This window comes from Eriocheir sinensis, chromosome 25, assembly GCF_024679095.1.
Source record: "Eriocheir sinensis breed Jianghai 21 chromosome 25, ASM2467909v1, whole genome shotgun sequence".
NCBI classification, from domain to species: domain Eukaryota; kingdom Metazoa; phylum Arthropoda; class Malacostraca; order Decapoda; family Varunidae; genus Eriocheir; species Eriocheir sinensis.
Window position 1 is genome coordinate 9,322,012 of NC_066533.1, and position 23,396 is coordinate 9,345,407.

The 23,396-nt window shown below is 43.4% G+C and overlaps 1 protein-coding gene across 7 annotated transcripts in view; it reads left to right on the forward strand.

Moving 5' to 3' along the window:
- LOC127003311 (ras-specific guanine nucleotide-releasing factor 2-like) overlaps nucleotides 1-21,520 on the forward strand; it is a 69,052-nt gene extending 47,532 nt beyond the window's left edge. For 4 of the 7 annotated variants that reach the window (XM_050869795.1, XM_050869793.1, XM_050869797.1 and 1 more), the window contains 19 exons: nucleotides 1,908-2,010; nucleotides 2,765-2,898; nucleotides 3,376-3,590; nucleotides 4,143-4,292; nucleotides 5,371-5,579; nucleotides 7,832-7,917; nucleotides 8,359-8,457; nucleotides 8,821-8,951; nucleotides 9,549-9,648; nucleotides 10,136-10,368; nucleotides 11,136-11,381; nucleotides 12,203-12,276; nucleotides 12,606-12,828; nucleotides 13,113-13,292; nucleotides 13,631-13,728; nucleotides 13,975-14,059; nucleotides 14,422-14,619; nucleotides 15,154-15,351; nucleotides 15,651-21,520. In XM_050869795.1, coding sequence (XP_050725752.1) covers nucleotides 1,908-2,010; nucleotides 2,765-2,898; nucleotides 3,376-3,590; nucleotides 4,143-4,292; nucleotides 5,371-5,579; nucleotides 7,832-7,917; nucleotides 8,359-8,457; nucleotides 8,821-8,951; nucleotides 9,549-9,648; nucleotides 10,136-10,368; nucleotides 11,136-11,381; nucleotides 12,203-12,276; nucleotides 12,606-12,828; nucleotides 13,113-13,292; nucleotides 13,631-13,728; nucleotides 13,975-14,059; nucleotides 14,422-14,619; nucleotides 15,154-15,351; nucleotides 15,651-15,881 — 2,993 coding nt within the window. In that variant the 3' untranslated portion in view covers nucleotides 15,882-21,520. Of the gene's footprint in view, nucleotides 1-1,907; nucleotides 2,011-2,764; nucleotides 2,899-3,375; nucleotides 3,591-4,142; nucleotides 4,293-5,370; nucleotides 5,580-7,831; nucleotides 7,918-8,358; nucleotides 8,458-8,820; nucleotides 8,952-9,548; nucleotides 9,649-10,135; nucleotides 10,369-11,123; nucleotides 11,382-12,202; nucleotides 12,277-12,605; nucleotides 12,829-13,112; nucleotides 13,293-13,630; nucleotides 13,729-13,974; nucleotides 14,060-14,421; nucleotides 14,620-15,153; nucleotides 15,352-15,650 lie in introns of all 7 variants that reach the window. The other 3 variants (XM_050869796.1, XM_050869799.1, XM_050869800.1) reach the window with 3 other exon arrangements.
- Nucleotides 21,521-23,396: the final 1,876 nt, after the last annotated feature.

Below are 23,396 nucleotides of genomic sequence, written 5' to 3' on the forward strand. Positions count from 1 at the left end.
CTGCATGTTTTCCTTACAACACCAAACTCCTGAGTCCCACTAAATCAATACTTTCAATAGTAACTGCAAACAAACTAATACATCAAAATTCTTGACAAAGTTCATAAATAACACCAAGTGGCAGCATACATGTCCCCGCTTACCCTGTGTGTGTGTGTGTGTGTGTGTGTGTGTGTGTGAGTGTGTGTGTGTGTCTGTTGCATGCGACCCTTGCTTGCCGTGTGTGGCGTCGCGTCTTAGCTTAGTTGAGGGTCGCCGCCGCGGCTGTGTTGTGGCGGTGGTGCTGGGCGGCCACGCGCGGCCAGGCTGTGCTCGCGAGGGGAGGCGCGGAGTTCCTCACACTCGTTAGCTGTACATCCTTCTGTGTTCTGAATTCTTCTAAGCTTGCAAAGTCGGGTCATCTTTTCTCTCGCTAAAGATCAACCGTTAAACTCACTTCCCTTGTTGTTTTATGATAATTGTGTAGACGTTTCTCTAAAAGAAATATTTTTATCGAATCATCCGGTCATTCAGTGTGCATTTGTTTGTTACTTACATCACTATGTACTTTTATGTGCTTATTTCTTTTCAATGGCGGTAATGGTTACTGTTTTTCGTGTTATCGCTGTTCCCTCACCGCCTGAGTGTTGTGGGTCGCCATTTTCCTAGAGCAGTGCATTGCTTCCCTTTCCTGCTTGTCATTGCGCCCTCTGCGCCGGCCCTGCCTCGTGGCGCCGGCGACTCCTGCTGCCTGCTGAGCCTAAGTGTCGCGTGTGGCGTGTCTCGAGTCACTGCTGAGCCTCGTTTGCCGTGTGCTGCCACTGCTGCATGTTGACTCACTTACTCACTCCCTAATGAGAACACGGCCCGGCCTTGTGCCGAGTGAGCCCACCAGACACACACAGGACACCCGTGAGTCGCCTTGCTCTCTCTCTCTCTCTCTCTCACACACACACACACACACACACACACACACACGTCAGTTACGTCTCCCACACAACCTCTCGTGCTTTAAGTAAGTAAACAAATCAGCGCCATCATTCTACACCACGACTATAAAGTAACACTGGTTCGAGGCATGTCTAAATAATGGAAGAACACCTTTTGTCGACCACTCCATAGGATGATATTTTTGCTGAAATGAAGTTTTATCATGACGTTTTTTCTTTGTTGCATGATAGAAATGAAAATACCTCAGTGCAATGCCATGCTCTCGAGGCTGAACTTTCTCAAGAGTGTCGAGTGAAACATTGGGATGAAGCCTGTTTCGAAGTTTCATGAAGATGGCTTTCAAAACACATACACGCATACATGGCAAGCTCTCTAATTTTGTTTTATTTGATTATTTGGTGTTCTGTTTGTCTCGTAGTTTTCTTTTTTCGTGATATATTACAATTTTCTGAAGTTTTATCATAATTCGGTTAACTTTTGCCAACGTTTTGCGATCTTAAACTGCTGTTATTATTATTATTGTTATTATTATTATTATTATTATTATTATTATTATTATTATTATTATTATTATTATTATTATTATTGTTATTATTATTATTATTATTATTATTATTATTATTATTATTATTATTATTATTATTATTATTATTATCATTTTTATCCATTAATATAAGCTTATTATTTTAGTAATGTCCTTGTTTGTGAGTTAATATGCGTGTGTGTGTGTGTGTGTGTGTGTGTGTGTGTGTGTGTTTGTCAATCATCCATCTAACAGCCCCAATGAGATCTACCACAAACGCTTAAGAACATGGCATTGCACTGTGAAGAAAAAATGACACTGGAGAAAAAAAATAATAAAAAACAAGAGGAGAAAAGGGAATAAAAAGCAGATGATGATGAGGAGGAGAAGGAGGAGGAAGATGAATAGGAGGATGGAGGTAGAGGCAGCATGTGAAGACCTTTGGACTCGGCAGGGTCGCTGATACAAGTCCTGGGAGACAGACCTCGATCCGCCAAGAGTCGCCTGAGCCAGTTCAAGAGCGAGAAGGAAGCGGTGCGCCAGTGTTTCTTGTTCAGGTGAGTCCCCCCTCCTCCCCCCTTCTCTCTCTCTCTCTCTCTCTCTCTCTCTCTCTCTCTCTCTCTCTCTCTCTCTCTCTCTCTCAGTTTGCATGATATATTTTCAGTCTTCGTGGTTTATCGTGCATGCCTGTATAATCTGAAGAATAATAGATTTTTATTTAGCCTAGTTTAGCAGTTTTCAATTTTGCCATGTCACTTCGTCTTCATTTCCCTAATACAAGAGAAAAATAACTTCTTTTCTCGCATTCTAAGTCGCACCTTGGCCTGTTTTATTTTCTTCGTGTAAAATTTATTCTTATTATTCGTGTGATTCTCTCGTTTTCAGGCGCCGTGGAAGTGTTATCACCACGCCACTATTAGACCTTTTCATGACGAATTTCCCTAAACACTTTATGAAGGAGATGCTCTTTTAATCTCTTTCAAGCGACACTCGAACTCACAGGGTCACTGAGTTGTTTCCGTGATTCCTCTTCCTTCCTGCTAATATTAGTTTCCATCACACCCACATGGTATTCCAAAGTACTTGATAAATTTATAAACATAGAGTCTGCGATAATCAACCTTTGCATCACTGTCTTAGATTTTGTACGTATATTGAAAACTTCCGCACTCTCTCTTTAGCAATATTTTTCTTTATTGATTGATTGGTTAGCTAGATAGTGACTGAATGACTGATTGATTGACACGAAAATCGAAAGCGAGCACCATTTCTAAGCACCATTATCTTGCTTCTTCCTCGTCTTCCCGGCAGCAACCACCTCATCGTGGCCACCAGAACCTCGGGCGGAAAGCTCCACCTGGTGCCGGGCGTCGGCAAGGTGCCCCTCAACGACGCCACGCTGATCGAGGACCCCAACGAGCTAGGCAACCAAGACGACGATGGAGGTGAGGGGGAGGCTCCGGGCCGAGACGAGGGGCTGAACATCGCCTTGCTGCGTGACTTTAGTTTTATTAGATACTTATGTACTTTGCCTGGCTTAGAACGACCTTTTTGACTTGAGTAACTTTACCTAACTTAGAGTAATTTTGCTTAACTTAGAGTAACTTAACTTGACTTAGAATAACCTCACTTCTGTGGAGAGCAACTTTGTTTTACTGACGCCGTAGAGTAACCTGCTTGACTTTGAGTAACTTTGCTTGACTCGGAGTAACTTTCCTTGACCTAAGACGATTTTCTTCTGTAACGACTAACTTTGGCTTAGAATAACTTTGGTAAGCTAACTTTTCTTGAATTAGAGTATCTTTACATCATTGAAAAGTTACTTTGCAAGAAACATCAAAGGCTAGACCCGCATCCCTTTTTTTTCTCTTCTCTCCCTGACGCTACCACTACCACTATAACCAACACACACACACACACAGAGTCTTCGGTGTCGTCGTTCTCGTCCCAGAGCAGCGGGGTCAGCGACAGCTCGGCCGCCACCAGCAGCAGCTCGAGTCATGCCAAGTTCCAGGTGGAGCAAGCCAACCTGGACTTCAAAATCGTGGTGGAGCAGAAGTGTGGCACGCCCATCACCCTCCACCTGGTCGCGCCCACCATGCAGGAGAAGCAGGCGTGGATCAGCGACATCAGCCAGGTGAGGAGTAGTATAGTAGCAGTAGTAGTAGTAGTAGTAGTAGGAGGAGGAGGAGGAGGAGTTGTTCTTTTTGTTCTCATTGTACTAATATTGATAATGATAAGAACTACAAGGAAACAACCGAATTATGAACTTAGAAATCAAATCAATCAAATACTAATCCTTTAGGCAAACAGCTTTTAATCAAACAACCCATCTATGAAGCAACCACCTGAGTAAGTCAGTCCACCAACCACTCCCGATATATATATATATATATATATATATATATATATATATATATATATATATATATATATATATATATATATATATATATATATATATATATATATCAAATCAACCAATCAACCAACAAACCAATCAAGCAATCATTCACTCTGTCAAGTAATCTCTCCCGTTGTATTATTCTATTTATCAACCACTCTTCCGGCATATGACCACAGATGTTGCGCCGACTAAACGAAACTTTCCAACTGTACTCTCAACCACTCTCCATCAATAAGTCAATCCGTTACTCACGTCCACCCATCTCGCGTGTCCGTCCCACAGTGCCTGGATAACGTGCACTTCAACAACCTGTTCAGATCCTCCATGTCCGACACTTCATCCATCACGATGCCTCACTTCATCAAGAACGACCCCAAGCTCTTCAGGGACGACGTAGACATCCGCTTCTCCCGCACCCTCAACTCCTGCAAGGTGAGAGAAGCCACAGGTGTTCGAGTCTCCAGGTGTACTACTACCATGCCATTACTACGGGCCGCTTTCACAGTCATTTTGTTTGTTTTGATCGTTACCAATGGCGGCGATCACTGCTGTAATATTTCCACGTAAAACTGGCCCATGGGGTAGTGGCGGGTGCGGGGTTATCCCAGCCCCGCACCTTACCACACACTCTCAGCATCTCTCGCTTCCTCTGCAGCCTCCACTACCCCATAGACCAGTTTCACGTGGAAAACTATTGCATCTCTAAACTCTAAAACCCTTACAACTACTCATATCCTCTCATCATCAAAATAACTCACCATTATCACCATCTGCACATCCCTGACCCTGACACCCTCACATTAGTACGTCGCACCATCAAAATAACTCACTATATCATCATCATACTCCCATTTCTACAAGCCTGGCCCCCTCACACAATCAAAATAACTCACCGTTATCACCATCACACTACCATCTGCACATACCTGACACCCTCACATCAGCACGTCTAAACTTTTCGCACCATCAAATTAACTCACTATATCATCATCATCATACTCCCATTTCTACAAGCCTGGCCCCCTCACACTATCAAAATAACTCACTATCACCATCACACTTTCATTTCTACAAGCCTGACAGCCTCACTCTAACAGCCTAACCCATCTGGACTCTCGCACCATTAATGTAACTCACTACCGCCATCACACTTCCATTTCTACAAGCCTGACATCCTCACACCGTCAAAATAACTCACTATCACCATCCCACCACAGGCTCAAGGGCTAATGCGACGGAGATGAACACCGAGGCCATGCGCAACTATATAGCGTATGCCTCATACTTAACTATCGCACTTCTATTTCCACAACCCTGCCGCCCTCGCACCAATATATCTACACCCTCACACCACAACGCCATCTCACTCCTTCCACAACATTGAACATCCTCACACCCACACGCTTTCACACTCATTCAACATCGAACATCCTTCATACCCACACCACTCTGACGCCATCATCCTCACCTTGTTCACCCTTTTTACCTCCTCCCGTTTGTCCACACATAGGTTCCTCATATCCGCTACGCCACTCCAGAGAGGCTACTGGAACGCCTGACAGACCTGCGCTTCCTCTCCATAGACTTCCTCAACACCTTCCTGCTCACATATCGGGTCTTCACGGACGGCATATCGGTCCTCGAGGCTCTCAAGAAAGTGTATTACAGCCCCGACGTGCATGACCAAATGGCTGACTCCAGGGACTCGTCTGTGGAGAGGTGGGTGTTGGGTTAGGTTTTTGGTTCGGTTTGGTTTGGTTGGGTTGGGTTGGTTTAGTTAGGTTTGTTTAGGTAAGGTGTGTGATAGGTTGGTTTACGTTTGGTTCGGTTTGGGTTGGGTTGGGTTTGTGGTTGGTTTGGTTTTGGTTAAATTATCTTCAGCTTGGTTAGGTCTGTGAAAGGTATGGTTTGGTTTGGTAAGGTTTTGGTTTGGGTTTTGGGTTGGCTTGGTTTAGGTTCGATGAGGTGTGTGGTAAGTTTGCCGTTTACCATTTACCGTTATTGAGGTTTCAGGCCCCGCTCCACTGCTAGTGCAGCGCTCTGCGAGGTCTGTCAACAATTACCATGTTAGCCTCGATAATAACCCTCGATACACCTATTCAAAACGTCGTAGTGAGTGAGTGAGTCTTGATCGCTTTCATGAATAGCCTACTGATATCCTTTTAATAAAACTTGGCATCATCATAGTCACTTGGCCGTGTTTGGACACTAAATTATTTCCAACTCACTGAACATTTAACACACAATTTGTCTTTGAGTATAAACACTAATTAATAGCCATGATCGGTTATGTTACGAATTACATCAATTTCGGTTTGAAGAACTACACAACACTGGTCGTTCGCTGAGTGGTTGATCTCAGGCTTCTTGTACCTCACACAATTTATGCATTTCTTCTCAGCCATGGATCAATCCTTTGATTTATGATCGCAAGCGCATTTGAAACATTTTGGGGCTTCTCCATTGGTCTTGACAGTACAGTTAGCCTCAAGATGGCCATATCGCTGACAATGATAACATATAATTGCATGGTATCTGTCTCTCACCGTGTATATTCCCCGTTCTAATTTCAACTTGTCATGATTCTTGTAAATCAGCTCTCTCACAGTTGGGTCGCATCTCAAAATGTGGTGCATCGTGCCGCCAGCTGCAGGCTTACTAAAAATCAGCTCAATCTTATTCTCAACACCCTGAATTGTGCGTAAGAACTCATTGCGATCTAAGATGGTCTCCTTTATTTTTTCCTTGGTCTCCTCTTTATGCACATTGCATATCATGATCTTTGGTTTCATCTTTCCAACTCTCTTGGTATTGATTTGCTCAACAGACTCCAATTTTTTAGCAGCCTCAGCCCTTGTGTTCTCATTATCAAAGTTCATGACAATATTACCTCCATTTGTGAGTCTTGAATCAGTTATTTGAATGCCATTCAATGCCTGGGAGACTTCATCCTTCATATACGTTGCCTTCTTTTTCTGGGTAGAAGCTTTCACAACTAGGAGATTATTCTTCACTTTCCTGTCTCTCTTCGCCACCTCAGCCCAACTAAGTGCCTGGTCAGCTCGTAGGGCGTCAGCAACTGACCCCAGGCCCTCCTGCACCTTCTCAGGCCTTGATTCAACTTCATCTTTAACCACAGATATTTCTTTAGATAATTCTTGCTTGAATTCATCCAATTTTTCCACAATTTTGGTAGCCAGAGACGCTTTATGAAGGCATGGGGTGCAAATCCAATTAATTTTAGGTATATTATCCTGCTTAATTCCAGACAAATAAGTACAATTCACATGACACCATTTATGGCACAAACAGCATCCAATCCATTTATCGCCTGTGAAATCCTCACAAACGTAACACAAATCCCTCACGCCCTTGGCCCTGACAGCCATGTCGACAAAGAACTTTCCGCGTGGAGCAAGACGCAACACACATCCAATCACGGCCACGGCCACTCACTCATTTTGCTTTGATTTAGATTTGGTTAGGTTAAGTTAGGTTCAGTATGGTTGGGACCGAGGTAGGTTGGGCTCGGTTTGGATTAAATTTGGTTCGGTTTGACTCTGTTTGGTTAGGTGTGTGGTACTGAAGGTAATGGAAGACGATAGTAATGTTGATATGTGCTTGTTGCGGGAAGGGGGTGTAAGGCTGTCAGTCATCACTCCATCACTTACCTTATCAGTCAGTCAGTCGCTTACCTAGTCAACAAATCATGTAATCAGTCGTTAGTTAACTGTTTCACCCGTCGAGTGGGTCAGTTACCAGTTAGTCAGACAATCCTTTAACCCATCCATTCAGTCAGTTCCTCAGTCACTTACCTAGTCAATGAATAAGGTAATCAGTCTATTATTAAGTTAGTCAATTGGTTCACCTGTAGAGTGGGTCAGTTATTTCATCACCCAGTTAGTCAGTCAGTCATTTAGTCCATCCAAGCAGTCAGTTCCTCAGCCGCCCTGCTTCTGCCCCTCCTGCAGGTCTCCGGAGTACGTCTCGCCACCCCCAGACCTGGACAGCGGCCGCAACTCTCCTCGTCGCGTCTCCAACTTCAGCGCCTTCTCCGGTACGTGTGTGTGTGTGTGTGTGTGTGAGAGAGAGAGAGAGAGAGAGAGAGAGAGAGAGAGAGAGAGAGAGAGAGAGAGAGAGAGAGAGAGAGAGAGAGAGAGAGAGAGAGAGAGAGAGAGAGAGAGAGAGAGAGAGAGAGAGAGAGAGAGAGAGAGCGAGCATGCGTACGAGTGCATTCGGGGTCTCTTGTAAATCTAATTCATAACCTAAGCACTTTAAAATAAAACAAGAGGCTGTGAAGCAGATAAAACATGTAAACCCGTGTGAAAAAAAGTCATATATTCCTTTATTCATATTTCATATAGTTATTTATTTGTGTATTTGTTAGTTTCGTTATTTGTTAATTTTTCGTTTACGTTTTGAGACTCGGTTGCATGCAGACTCAAACAGGGAGGAGTTAACGAGGATTGGCTATACTGTCTCTCTCTCTCTGCTTCAGGCTTCGAGGTGGACACCCCCAGGGACCGCTGCTGGACCTTCGACGCGCAGGTGGCGAAGGCGTCCGGGAACCAGCACTGGCGGTGGTCCTACAGACGATGTGAGTGTGGGCGGGGCAGGCGACGCAAGGGGGGGGGGGGGTTGTTATCATTAGACCCTTACGTAGTACACTAATTATCTTTCCATTTATAGGGAGGGGGACTAAGAGATCATATGAGGGGATCTTTTTTTTGCCATTTGAGGGTGTTAGGTTATCATATAAGTGAGGTTACGTTATATATGATAGTCAAGTTTGTTTATATAGTTGGCAAAGTCACAGTACGGTGCACGATGCAGGGGCTTACCATTTAGTGTCAGTAGTGTCAGGGGTAGCATTAGTAGTAGTTTGAAGGTTTGAAGGTCTAGTGTACCGTCATGCAGCCTCCGTGGCGGCGCCGTAACCTTGTATTGTGTGTGCCGCCAGTCGAGGAGGAGCAACGGGAGCTGGAGGAGCGTCGTATGCGTGAGGAGGCCATGGCCAACGAGTCCGTCGGCCTGAACACTGACAACAACCTGCCCGTGAGTGCTCCCAACTCCCCCTTCAGTCCCAAGAAGGTGCGTGCGTAGGCAGGCCACAGCGTTGCCTCTGTGTCGTCCTGTGCGTGGCTTCTTGTGCTGAGGGTCTCGTCGCCAGGGGGAGCGTGCGTCCTCGCCTGAGTCCTCGAGTGTGTGTAGTGGCCTCTTGTGGCGTCGTGTCTCACCGATACTGTCACTTTGGTGTCAAATCGGCTCTGCAGCGCTGCCAGCTCTTTTGCACGCAACGTATACTTTTGTACTTTTAAGTTAGACTACTTTGAGCGTTGAGTCCGTCTCCCATACTTCTCCTGTCGCCTCAGTTATATGTTTTACTTAAATGTAGTACATTATCCGTTATATATATATATATATATATATATATATATATATATATATATATATATATATATATATATATATATATATATATATATATATATATATATATATATATATATATATATATATATATATATATATATATATATATATATATATATATATATATATATATATATATATATATATATATATATATATTGTAGTATTTACGTTGTGTTGCCGTCTCAGTATACATACATGATGCCCTGAAGCACCAGGTGCCCTTTTTCATGTTATTGTCGGTGGTCTGGACAGGTCACCATCAGGACGGAGGACGACGCCAAGTTCCTCACCATCCCCAAGGGCCGCCGCAACGTGGGCTCCACGTCCTCCGCGGACACGCTCATCGGCGAAGGTCTGGTGGCACGGCTCTGCTCTTTTCCCAGGGGGAAGGGGAGGGAGGGGGGAGTCTATGTGCTTTAGGTATATCGATATCGGTGTTAGATATGAATGAAAAAATGTCAGTTATACAAAAAATATCGAGGTGTCTGATAATTATATCACCTCATTTTCAAAGTCGAAAGAAGGAAAAGTAGATTCCCATCAGTGTGTAGAGATTGGTGTCTTGCAAGTTGCAGGAGAGAAGGATAGGAACAAGCCCACTCCGTGCTTGCCAGTGACTGTTGAGTCGATCTAGGATGGAGCGTGAATCTTTGCAAACGTCAATAGTTCTTGAGGATGGAGTTTGGAAGTGAATGTCAAGGAGGAGGAGGAACACCACCCACGAGACGAGTGTGTGAGTGTGTGTGACAAAAGTCTGTGGCAGGAGTTCTGTCCCTTCTCATACTGAGTGGTGTGACTCCTGAAAGACTCCTGGGTGCAAACGGGCTCTCCTGCTTCAGAAGTGAGCCTGAGTCAGCCGGACAGTCCTACCGATGCCTCCACGAGCACGCTGACGGGCGAATCGGGGCTGCCAGGGTTCTCTGAGTGGAGGCTTCCGGGGGAGGGGGAGCGACCAAGCCGAAGTCGCCGTTCATCTCGCATCCTGGACGCCATCACCTCCCCGCCGCGACCTGGGAACAAGCCGCGCCGGTCCATCCCCCGAAGAATGTCATCTCTGGAGGAGCGTCCGCAGGTCCTACACAACCCTCGCTCCCACTTTGTCTGTTATGTTCTCCTTTAACGTTGATCGTGTGACCTTTCAGGCTCTGCTCTTCTCTCCCCTCCCGCCCCCCGTGTGTGTTGGGACCTGTGGGGTTGTGTGGATTGCCGTGATAATGCGTGTAACCAACCCTCTGGACACTACTAACTCTCCTCCCTCACACTGTTTGTTCTCCTTGTTGTCGGTACCACCACTACTACTCCGTGTTTGTCTGTTGTTTTCAGGGTGTGTTCACTGTTTGGGTGAGGGTGAAGGTAATATATTTGTGTCGGATGTGTGTGTGTGTGTGTGTGTGTGTGTGTGTGTGTGTGTGTGTGTGTGTGTGTGTGTGTGTGTGTGTGTGTGTGTGTGTTCTTTACCTCTTAATATGCATGTCTGTACATATGAGTGCGTGCGTGCGTGAATACGGAAGAATGAAAGATATATAATTATTATGTAGTGTTCAGTGTTTTGTGAGATGTAGTTTTTTGATTAGTAATGAAATAGATACATGCATGCATACATACATACATACTTACATACATACAAACACATACATACATACATATTTAGTACTTGATGTTTTAGTATGTATATTCTTTTTTTGTTACGAGAGAGAGAGAGAGAGAGAGAGAGAGAGAGAGAGAGAGAGAGAGAGAGAGAGAGAGAGAGAGAGAGAGAGAGAGAGAGAGAGAGAGAGAGAGAGAGAGAGAGACTTCCTTCCTTCATCTGGTGGGTGGTATGCCCAGGGTGGATACAAGATGGAGGCAGTGACGTCAGGATCAGAAGCTGAGGACGAGCAGGAACCCGTCAGCCTTGGCCCGCGACGCCCCTCCTCCAACCGGTCCTGCAGCAGCGCCCTTACTGCCTCCTCGGGATTCCTGGGCGTGGGGTCGCGCGGCAAGGGCGGGAAGAGGCTGAGTTGCGAGAGTGACGCCGCCCTGTGCCTCGGCCTCACGTCACCCCGCTCCAGTGTCCACACCGCCACCCCGCGATCCTCCTTCCAGGTACTCAAGGGCGACTCAAGTGTTTTGGATATGTTTTTTCGCTCATATTCTTAAACATTTTCGGCTTTCGTAGGAGTTTTGGGCATTTCCAGGGGTAGTTTTATGACCGTGGTGGTAGTTTGACCCTTATTCTGTTCATTTCCATTATAATCTTTCGAGAACTAAAGACGTTATCGTATTTTTATATTCTTTCCTAAGCAATACCAATTCCAACAAAAGGTTAAATAACACTAAATTATAAATAAGTATAATAAAGCAATGGAAGTTGATAAAAATGTGAAAAAAGAGTTTTGGGCATTTCCAGGGGTAGTTTTATGACCGTGGTGGTAGTTTGGCCCTTATTCTGTCCCATGAACCTAAAGAAACACTCATGAGAACCCGACTGATCTTTTTGGCCTTTGGAAGTAGTTGATGTGAGAGGCGGAAGCGTCTGAGAAAACCGACTTTAGGCTTATCTTTTTTTTACATTTTTATTAACTTCCATTGCTTTATTGTCTTATTTATAATTTAGTGTTATTTAACCTTTTGTTGGTATTGGTATTGCTTAGGAAAGACTGGAATAACGTCTTCAGTGTTGGAAAGACTATGATAGCGTCTTTAATGCTGAAAAAAATAATACGATAACGTCTTTAGTTCTCGAAAGATTATAATGTCTTTAGTTTTGAAAATGTAAGGAGAACATCTTGACCTTTTAAAAGATTAGGATAACTTTTGTGTCCTGAACATTTTAATCGACATTTATTTTGTGTTCTAAAACTTTTCAATTGTCATTCATTTGGTGTTCATTGGGGACGTTTCTAATGTTCGCCTTTGCTGCCCAGGTACCCGACTCTCCCTCCCACTCCGTCCCGCGGGTGGGCGTGGTGATCACCTCCTCCAGGCAGTCCCAGCGCAGGTCAGTGTGCAGTGATAACCAGGCTTGTGGGTGGGGTGGAGGGGAGTAGCCCGGGAAGATAGAGGGCGGCGAGAGGGCGGTGCGTCGGCGAGAGTCCTTGCACTCGATGGACTAGATTAGCTGCGTCTCGAGATGAAGTGCATGGACTTGCACTTATGTGACACACACACACACACACACACACACACACATACCGGTAGCTACCTGACTACCCTAAAATGTATATACTGTGTGCTGCTATATGTATTTTTTTCAATATATACTTATATCATAACTGTGTGTGTGTGTGTGTGTGTGTGTGTGTGTGTTGACGCTTTTCACGTAAACAGGAGCAGCAGCGCCTCCGCCGCCGCCGCCTTCGCCGTGGCCACCGCCGGCTCCAGCAACCCGCGGGACATCCAGAAGACGCCGCCGCTGGGCCGCTTCTCGGTGGGCGGAGAGGGGCGGAGGTCCTCCTTCAGGGAGCGGCCGCGCCAGGAGTCCATCATCTCCACGGCGGCCACCATGCGGGTCCTCAACGTGCTACGCCACTGGGTGTCCAAGCACTCACAGGTGGGTGGGGGAGGCTGGCACGGAGATCTTATCTTAGCAATAGGCATCAGTGATCTTGTGTTGCTGAACGACAGTAGCCACACACGAGTTGTTGTTGTTGTGTTTTCTGTTTTTTTTTTGACGGCCAGCAAGATATTTCGGCGCGGCGCCTATTCCTCACAAACATGAATGTCGAGAAGGTGGCATTTGTTGTTGCTCTTTCCATCAAATAAGTATTATGTGTTGGCCTTGATAGAAGCTGCATGACATGAGAATATGAAGGGTTAATTTACTTGCCTCTTCAGGACTTTGACACTGACCTACGGCTGAGGAACATGACCATCACCTTCCTGGAGGACCTGGTGTGCTGCCCCACGCTGCTGCCCGCCGAGCACAAGGCCGCCTCACAGCTCCTGCGGCTCCTGACCAAAGAGGAGCCCCCGAACCCACAGGAGGAGCTGGCCAACCTTCTGGCTCCGCCCTCGGTAAGCTGAGGCGTCCTGTGAGTGTTTGTCTCATTTTATTCACTGGATATTTTCTGCAATGTAATGGTCATTTTAGGTGACACTGGTATTTTTAGCTATTTACACTCGATCTTGAATGTGTATGATTTTTTTCAGCTGGAAAGCTTAAATTTTATTGAATTACTTGTCTTACTATGCAATATATATGTCCATTTGATTATAAAAGTTGAAAAACTGGACTGTTTCTTGTATTTCTATTGTGAACTACTCTACGGGGATTACTTTCCTAATTTCACTAACATTATTGTACCCCAAAATAACTTTGTTCTGAGGTTGTTCACTAAATGCTGTCACTTCAGACCCCAACCAAGGAGAACATTGAAACTCTGTCAGCCCTGGAGGTGGCCGAGCAGATGACTTACCTAGACCACCAGATCTTTGTGGCCATCAGGAGCGAGTGAGTCCTGACTTGACTTCAGCAGTAGTCTTCTTATAGTGTTGTTTCATGGTTCCTATTTTTCTTTAGGAAGAAGCTATGACATAGCACCATGGTTTGGGATAGATAGCATGTACTTGATATACCAACAAGCTTCCTATTTGTCTCTATTCTTTCATTTACTTTTTTATGGTCTGTAACTCGATTTTTCTTCACTGTAATCGTGACTTCATTGCCTGATGGTGTGCTTCGTGGTTTTCACCTCAGGGAGTTCCTCAAGACAGCCTGGATGAAGGAGGACAAGCAGCTGAAAGCCCCGGACATCCTACTCATCACACGGCGCTTCAATGAGGTAAAGCAGCACTGTGTCTTCAAGTTTTTTTTGCCAAGTCTGATACCTCCTCTTCTGATTCTCTTCATAAGAGTGGCCACAGCAGCAGTCTCTAATATTTTTTTCTCTTCCTCTTCTTTTCCTCCTCTTTCCTTCATTGGCTATTCTGATGCTTCCTCCTCTGATCTTCTTCATAAGGATGGACGCAGCAGCAATCTCTAGTATTTCTTCTTCTTACTCTCATCTTCCTCCCCCTCTTTCTTTCTAAATCTTTTTCTCCTTCTTTTACCATTTTTAGGATTTTATGATGATGGTGTCTTATTATTGTCAATCTGTTCAGTTTGTGAATTTGTTCGTGGTTTATCGGTTACCATGACCTCCAGGTGTCTCGCCTGGTTGCCTCTGAGGTCATCCGGGGAGGTAATCTTGCCACTCGTGTTGCTGTCATAGAGAAGTGGGTAGCAGTGGCTGACATTTGCCGCTGCCTCCACAACTACAATGGTGTGCTGCAGGTGTGTGCCGCCTTCCAGAACTCATCAGTGTTTCGTCTTAAGAAGACCTGGGAGAAGGTGTCCAAAACGGTAGGTGGTTACTGGCAAGTTGACTGTGTGACCAGTATGCAGGTGGCTGAGTGGTTGAGGTGGATGGTTGAGTTTTTCCATGCTGATGAGTATGTGTATGGTGGTTGGACCCCAAAGCTGAAATCATGGTTGATGTTCAAAATAAGGTGACTGGTTTAGAATGCAGTGAGATGGTGAATGGTACATGTGGAGGATGAAGGGGATGAGGCAGGTTACTTGAGACATGCATTGGAACGACTACGAGTTATCATTGCAGGGGTCATCAAGAAACATGGGCTGCCATGATCACCCCCTAAGGGAGATTTCCAGAAAGAACAGGGCATTGGATATACAGATAAATAAATTGAATTATATCACAATTTGACTTATTTATAAAATCTCCTAGTTATCACTTCTTTCTAAATATCATGAAGGCATCAGGATGATTGGTCCTATGAATTTGAGAAGACTGACAAAACTTATTTAATGTATACAAGAAGGTTGACCTTGACTGATTCATCCAACTATCTTATGTGTGCATGTGTGTGTCCACAGACAAGGCAGACCCTGGAGAAGCTGCAGGGGCTGGTGTCTTCAGATGGAAGGTTCCGCAGCCTTCGTGATGCCCTGCACCGTTGTGACCCTCCCTGCATCCCATACTTGGGCATGTACCTCACTGACCTCTCCTTCATCGAGGAGGGCACACCAAACTTCACTGAAGATGGCCTCCTCAACTTCTCCAAGATGAGGATGGTACTGATTTTGATTGTATATGTGTAAACTGGATATCACTACAGCTCTTGCTTAATTTCAGGATGCTGTACAATACATCTCATAGCATTAACAGTGCTCTTGTCACCTCGTACAGCACACCAATATTAACATGCCCTTGACATCTCTTTCCCTTGCCTCTTAAATTATATTATTATCCATACTGAGTTTTAAGGTGCTATAAAATTCATCAGCTCATAGCAATCACATGCTCTGTATCACAGCAGACCATAAACACCATAAAGACTTGCTCTAAAAACTTCCACTCCTCCTGTTCTCAGATTGCCCACGTCATCCGTGAGATCCGTCACTTCCAGCAGACTCCTTACAAGATTGAGTTCAACTCACGCGTTGCCTCCTACCTGCTGGACCCATCGCTGCTGCTGAGTGACGACAACTTGTACCGCCTCTCGCTGGACCTGGAGCCCCGCCGCTCCACCCTGACCCATGTGACGGTGCCCCTCCTCGCCAACGTCACCTCATCTGCGTCCTCCTCCAGCTCATCCTCCTGACAGCGGCGCCGCACGGTAGGAGAGATCTGGGTGAGCATCTGAGGACCGCCCCCCTGCAGCCGAACAGGGGGGCCATAGCAGATCTCGAGCCACATCCTCACCCTGGCTCGGGGCGTCAGAATGGACACAAGGACATCGACACTACCGGGTGGGGAATATCAGTCGTCAGAGTATTAGTCCTGACAGCACCACAGTAACTTTTCTACTGCAGCACTCTTGAGACACCTTATCCTAGTATACTTGTGTAATTTAGGTTCTCTGTATCAACTTGATTCTTCTTCATGTTCTGTTCTCATTCCCTAGATTCCATGAGAGGGAGGTTAACAGTGTCTTATTGATTTCTCTTTAGTGTGAGGCAAGCGACGTAGAGACTTTTGTACAATTATTCCTGTTCTGAATCAAGACATCTTTTCCTGCGTGGTTAAGTATTATCCAGTATTTTTAGTACAGGTGTATGAAAGATGTCAGTTTATGGCTTGTATCTCTGTAGCTGTGACTATGTTGATTATTAAACATAACATGAAATGAGAGATAGCAGACCTCTAGTGTCCCTTTTACTGAGGTCACACATACTTGATCACTTTTCTAGGTAACAGTTGCACAAACTGGACCAAAGACTCAGAGTAGAAGACTCACACTACATAATAATGAGGATAATGAGAATCTCTATTGAGCTCCTACATTCACTGTCAAGTGACAAAGGCATCACTGACAGTGTTTTGCATTGAACATAATGTTGTTGACTTCGCAGGTGGAGTCCAGACCAAGTATCAGGTTTCTTGATCACTGAGTATTGATGCTTCACCAGAGATTTGTGTAACATGATGTAACTGTTGGAAAATTTTGACTTTGTGACATATGAAAATCATCATGTTCGTAAAACCTTTAATGATGGGGTTGAGGGCCTTTTATCAGAGTTAAGACCATGATTCTTCTCACAGTTCCCTCTCAGTACACTCTAATTCATTGTATGGATCTACTGTAGTAATCCCTTCTGAGTACTTGAAGTAATGAAAGCTACAGAAACTATATTCAGACTTGAATAAGTATCTGCATGTTCCAAAAGTATCAAATTTCATGTTCCTAAAAACTAAGCTTTGATAGTTCTGGTGTGTTGCTGTGCTTAACATGGATAAGCCTTTTAGTAACCAAAGCAAAGAGATGGAGTAGTCACGTGGGGGGCAGCGCTGGGAATGAAAGGACCAGAAATTGTGTTAAACTTGACACTCATTGATGTTTCCTGCTGAAGACGGCTCATAGTTGAAGCATTAAGAATAAAATATTGAGAGCTAGGTGCATTCCTCCTGGCTGCTGCTCTGCCACATATCACTGGATGAATGACCTAGTTTGTAATGCTGACTAAAAATCTGCTGTGTTATTTTGTCATTACTGTTAGTATTATCATCATTATTCCTGTGGTCAGTGTTTGCTGCATTTCCATGAGCTAAGCACTCCTATGTTTACTCTTGAAATGGCTAATATTGACTTAGTGAACCCATTGACCCATACCAGGATTGTCTGAGGCTTGCCATGGGAGTTATTGTGATTGTAGGAGTCTTGAGGCAAACTCCAGTAGCCAGGGATGATGACCATGCAGTGAGTACAACACTTTAGCCGGTGCCAGCTAGACTACCTCTGCGTTAGCCAGACACTATAAGCTCTAGTCATTTGCCAGGTATACTGTATTGGCATTCTCAAGTCATGCCATGCAGCACTGTTTTCAATGGCTCTCTGTTTGATTAAGCAGCCATTGTACCAGTCACATTCAGTATTATTGATATGCTCTATTGACTTTTTTCAGTATAGTAGTGATGACCTTTTCAGGGTGCATGAGGAGCTGTCGGGTTTGCATGGTGTGCTGGATGCTCTCTAGTCATCTGTATTGTAGTGTAGCAACAACTCTTGTTATAATTTTGTACCACCTGTAAATTTATCTCTTGGTTGTGTAAAATCAGAATACGTAAGCTTGGTATAAAGATAATTTAGGCCTTTCCTATTTGGTCTACAGAAAATTGAAAACTAAAAGGATTTTTTTCATAATGATTACAGCTTTCATTCCAAAGTTCAGATATTTTCCTAAACTGCAATGTCTAGTCAGAGTGAATGATGTGTTGGGCATTGGCTGGAATAATCAAAATATCCTGACCCTTGTTGCTCACTGTAGCCCTTGCCTTGTGAATGTGCCTCCACCCCCGACTGTTGGCCCTTCCTGCCACTCTCCAGTAGAGCACTCACTCACTCTCCCACTGCTGTCTCAAGGAACTCCTGTGTGCTTGATCCCAATGCAGTGAGGTGTTGAGGGTGAATGGGTACAGATATCTCGTGAGAGAGAGAGAGAGAGAGAACATGCATTTATCCATTACCATCATTTAAATTATGTGTCCAGCATACATGTTATGTGTTATCTTTTTATCATGATTAGTTTTCATATGTATCCTACTTTGTCCCACATCTCTGCACTTTTTTTGTTCCCAGTTTTACTATAGTGTTTTTGTTGTAGTTCGTGTTTTAAGAATTTTTCCAATTTCTACACAGAACTGTATTTTCTGCAATCAGTTTATTTTCTTACCTGAGAAATATTATTTAATTCATATGTAACCTCTCAAAATTTGTAAACATGATGTTATGTGTGTGTGTGTGTGTGTGTGTGTGTGTGTTTGCACTTGGGTAAATGAATGAATTTGAGAAGTTGTACATATTCATATTTCTATAACTCACCATACTGTCTGCTCCAGGTAATACTGTCTTTCTCAGCAATAGGTATTTTCTACCGTAAACGTAGTAGTGCTGTGTGTGTTTACGTATGTCTTTGCTGTGTGTGTTGAAGGTGGAGGGCTCTAAGCCATTTTCTACATACTGTGTGGCAATCTATTCCTACCTCCATTCCTTCTAATATTACAATAGCCTGTTTGGGGTGCCTCTGTTCACCCCTCAAGGGCTCTCATGCTGGGAATGATTTGCTCCCAGAACACTCGTGCTAAGCCTTATCACCTTGTTTTGTGATTCTCATTGGTTTGTCTTCTCTGCAACATTTGTGAAGAAACCAGCCATGGCCTATTGCGCTGAGAAGATAGCCTAGTCCGTTACCTGTCAGGAGAGATGCTTCCCTATGATGCCACTGAAAGGTGTTTGCTCCTGTTGTTTTTGACAATAAGAAAACACTAAAATAATCATTTTTTTATCAAGGTACTAAATAATAGGCTGTCTCTCCTAGTAGCTATTTCCCTGTCTACTGACCGTTATAAGGAGCAAATGCTGTCTTGCCTAAAATTATATTACATTTCCCTCCATATTCTCTCATGCTCTACCCAACGTGTGTATAACTTAACCTGTCTTTCACATATCATCTTTCTTCCATAAAACTTCTACAGGAATGGAGTACAATGTTGTGTATTGGTGTAAAGGTTTATTTACTCATGCTTGATATTCTTCCTGGGAACTCGTGACTGTGTATATCTTTAAGAGTATTTCCTGTTATCAGAGGAAATTTTACAACAGCAACTTAGAATTGTAAGGGGTGATAATGTTAACTCTATAATGGCATATGTGATTTTACAAATATTTGCTTAAAAATTATTGTAAGCCTTTGATCATATGGAGAAGGAGTAATCTGCAAGTGAGACGTCAACTGACCAACCCTGGAATTTGGGTGATAATTGCATGGCTCTCAATTCATTCAAAAGATTTTTACTCGCCATTACCAGTTTTCTTCAGATTTTTAAGGTTTCCATTCACTAGAACACCACCTGCCGAGCCTCACATTGATGATCTCACTCACAGATCTTCGCGTGGACCCAAGCATGAGATGGCTGGGTCTGAGTCTCCACTTAATACGTACACAGTGTTTGGAGTATGTCACATGACTCATAGGTTTTTACCATTACCTTTATCACCTTCAATAGCACTCATTAGTTTATTTGGCACATCATCTACTCTAAACTCAACATGACCTGTGTCAGTGTGTTGAATGTGCCTGAGACACTAATGAAGGTTTGTTGAATAAGTTTTACATATTGCCTATCGGTCCACAAAACCAAAGGCTGCACAAATGTGAAGAGCACAATACATTATATCTCTCAGATTACACTTATAGGTGCATTTTTTCCAGATATTCAATGCAATAGCCGTGTGTGAATTGATAATAATAATAATAATAATAATAATAATAATAATAATAATAATAATACATAATACAATAATAATAATTATAATAATAATAATAACTACATTTAGATTCATGCTGCATCCTTAATATTTCTACATCTTGGAGTTTCAAGTCCAGTTTGCCCACATCTGTGTAAAGACAAAGAGATATAGGCTAGTTTTAAGTCATTTTGATGTTACTTTCCTATCCATGTCCGTCCCAGATAGTACCATGCAAAGTTTGACTAGGAAATATGTATTGCAGTGAATGTGTGTTGAGCTATAAGTCTACAGCCAGTACCTGTAGATCTTGTACCATTATACCACTATGTTAATGGTAACTCCAAGCTGTGTCATGTTTTTAGCAAGTCACTCGTCACAACCTCACCTGTGGAATATCTTCCTAAAGGTTTATGCCCCCAGCTTTTCTCAACTGAGGTAGGAAAATTGATAAAAAAATAAGTATCATGATATTCTCAGAGGTGCTTCAGGAGTAAATTTAAGAGCTATACCATTGTGGAAATGGGTAGTAAAAACAAAATTATACCACTTCAATTTTATGATTAGAACATTCAACTCATGTATGATAATGTGTAAATATATAAGAAAATTTATTTACAGAGACCAGGAACACATTTTGATCAGTGTAAGAATTTCTCAGGTGAATGGGAAGGAAACTGTGAAAAGGTATCTGCTGTATATTGGAATGACACACAGTGCATATTAGATGAATATGTACTATGATCATCAGTTAAGTTACATTGTGAATTATTATGAAAACTAAAGTGACACACCATAACTCAGAGGTGTGGGTAACAATTGTTAATATCACATGAATGGTAGAGCGAGACCTAACTGTGTAACAATAGTGTCAGATGGCCCTAAGAGTCCATGTCTGTCAGTTCCATGCTGCAATAAGTGAGTTTGCATCAGCGTTGAGCCGAGGACTGGCTGGCTGCGATGTGGGAGGACCTTGCCCAAGGAGGACTGATGCTTCCTCTATTCTCTTCTCAGTCTTTCGATGTTATGAATTAATGAAGTTTATCATTGTTGTCATAGACTTTTGCAATCCTGCAGTGGTCTTGCTCAGTGGTTCATGCTTGGCTCCAACATTTAACCTGAATATTAATGTTGACTTGTGTACGTGTGTTGAGGGCTGTGTGATGTGTGCACACCATTGCATGTGGTGGGGCACATACTCCTGGCTCACCTCAAGCACAATTAGTTACCTAAAAGGAATATACATCTACATTGTTGCATTGGTTTTTTGGTGACTGACATGAACCAGTGTTGAAGCGGCGGTTCGGCTGCCGTGACGGTGTGGTCAGCATGGTGAGCAGGGGACTCACAGGCAGGTTGTAGCGTATGCTGGATGCAGTACATGTCTGCTACATTCTCTTATCTCAAGATTGTACAATATCCTTGTTATTGTGTGTTATCTGTTCTAGATATTTCTTATTTTGAAACTCTTTGCAATAAATATTCTATCTTTCTGATGTGTGCCTCTGCATTGCCTACTGAATAGCTACCCATCCACAAAACTCCTTATATCATAAATATTATAAAAGACGAGTCTGTCAAAACAGGATGAGGAAAAGAGGAAACTCCTTGATAACACCTAAATATAACTGACCTACTACCACAGACAAGGGCTATATACACTGGTCAAATTTTCCGTGGATCTTCAGTCATAAAATCGTAGAGTTTTGCCTACGGGACATATACTACCGTCGTCTTCCTATCACACTTGCCTCGCACTCTCTCAGCGAACCGTAGTCTTGACCTTGGAGGTGGCTTGGGATTTCCCCCCATCCAGGCCTTTGTATCGGCAGCTCCTGTGAAAGAAAAACATAACACAGAAAGTCGGTGTTCAGCTACTCGCGGCAAGAGTCATTGCCTATATCTTGCACGCCACATGCTCTCAGGAACTCTTTCACCACCTCAATCACTCGTCAATTCGTCTCTCCACTGAGCCCCAGCAGCAGCAGCATCCACTCCTATTCACTTCACTCTTCACGTCCCATCTCACTCAGAAACACCAGGGCAGGCATCATCTTCGTTCTCTCTCTGTCATACTTCTTACATCCCGCTTCCACTGCCTTCCAGCCCTTGAGCCTTTGGCAGAAGCCAGAAAGTAACCTAGCTATTTCCTTGGGACTCAGAGCCAGTAGCTATATAGACTCAGTGTTGCAAGTGAGAAAAATATAAATGTATCCAAAAACGTATCCAAAATATACAAAAAGTATGCATGTAATGCAAAAAAGTATCCAAAAAGTATCCAATAGTTTTTTTTTTTACGATATGCCCTATAATTCATGAAAAATGTGATTACAAATAAATTATTTCTTACCATTATGTTATATACGTCATACGGTTGGCAGCAAAGCTGCTTATTGCTGCCTAGGAGTGGAGAAATGTTGTATACATTACACATTTGGAGCATTACCCTTTGATTGGGTCATCCGCCATCCTGGGCCACAACACAATAAGGGGGTGGCCATGGCACATGACATGTGCCACATGTGGCACTTTAAAACCTGCTACATGAAAATGTCTTCTGATCTATGAATTATTCCCAAAACAGTTGTGGGGGCTAAAATCACCCGGAAAAATATAGTCTACCTATCTTCCCAGTAGTCAAGAGGATAAAAGGGTTAATGCTATAAGCAAAACACGAATATTGCAAGATGTTAGCACTAGATATTTTCATTATGTAGTGCTTTGAGGCAGTGCAAGGATTGCGAAGTGCTGGGTTATTTTAGCAATTGTCTGTGTGAGGTGGAGGTGGTGGTGGTGCCGTGGTGGTGATAGCCAAGCACGCCACCCCACAGACAAACTATTACGATATGTTATTGTTAGCTACTCATAATACCTTATCACAAACTTTAATAAATATTACTATTACCTTTCTGAAGCCAGCGTAAGAGAGACATTCTTTTTGTCTTTAGCAACACTGTTACTGCCGCCAACACAGTCAGCCAGACACTGGCTTTAGCACTTCGGGTGGACGGCCGCTCTCCCGACTCTCGGACGCGTACAGAACGAGTCAACAAGCCAATGACGTCACTGACGTGTTTATTGAATTTACTCCCCAATCTTCACCCTTACGAAGTGGTTAATATTACCTAATTAGGAGCGATGTAGTAATTATGGGTTTTGGTTGGCTTTCACATTTGCCAAAAATAATAAATAATAAAGTGGATATTGAAAAGTATCCAATTCTCTAGAAAAAGTAGCAAAATGTATCCATTTTTGGCCATTCATAAAATTTCGTATCCTTTTGCTCATCGTCGTAAAAACGTACCAGTAACATCAAAAAGTATCCAAAGGATACTTTCGTATCCATACTTGCAACACTGTATAATATAGTAT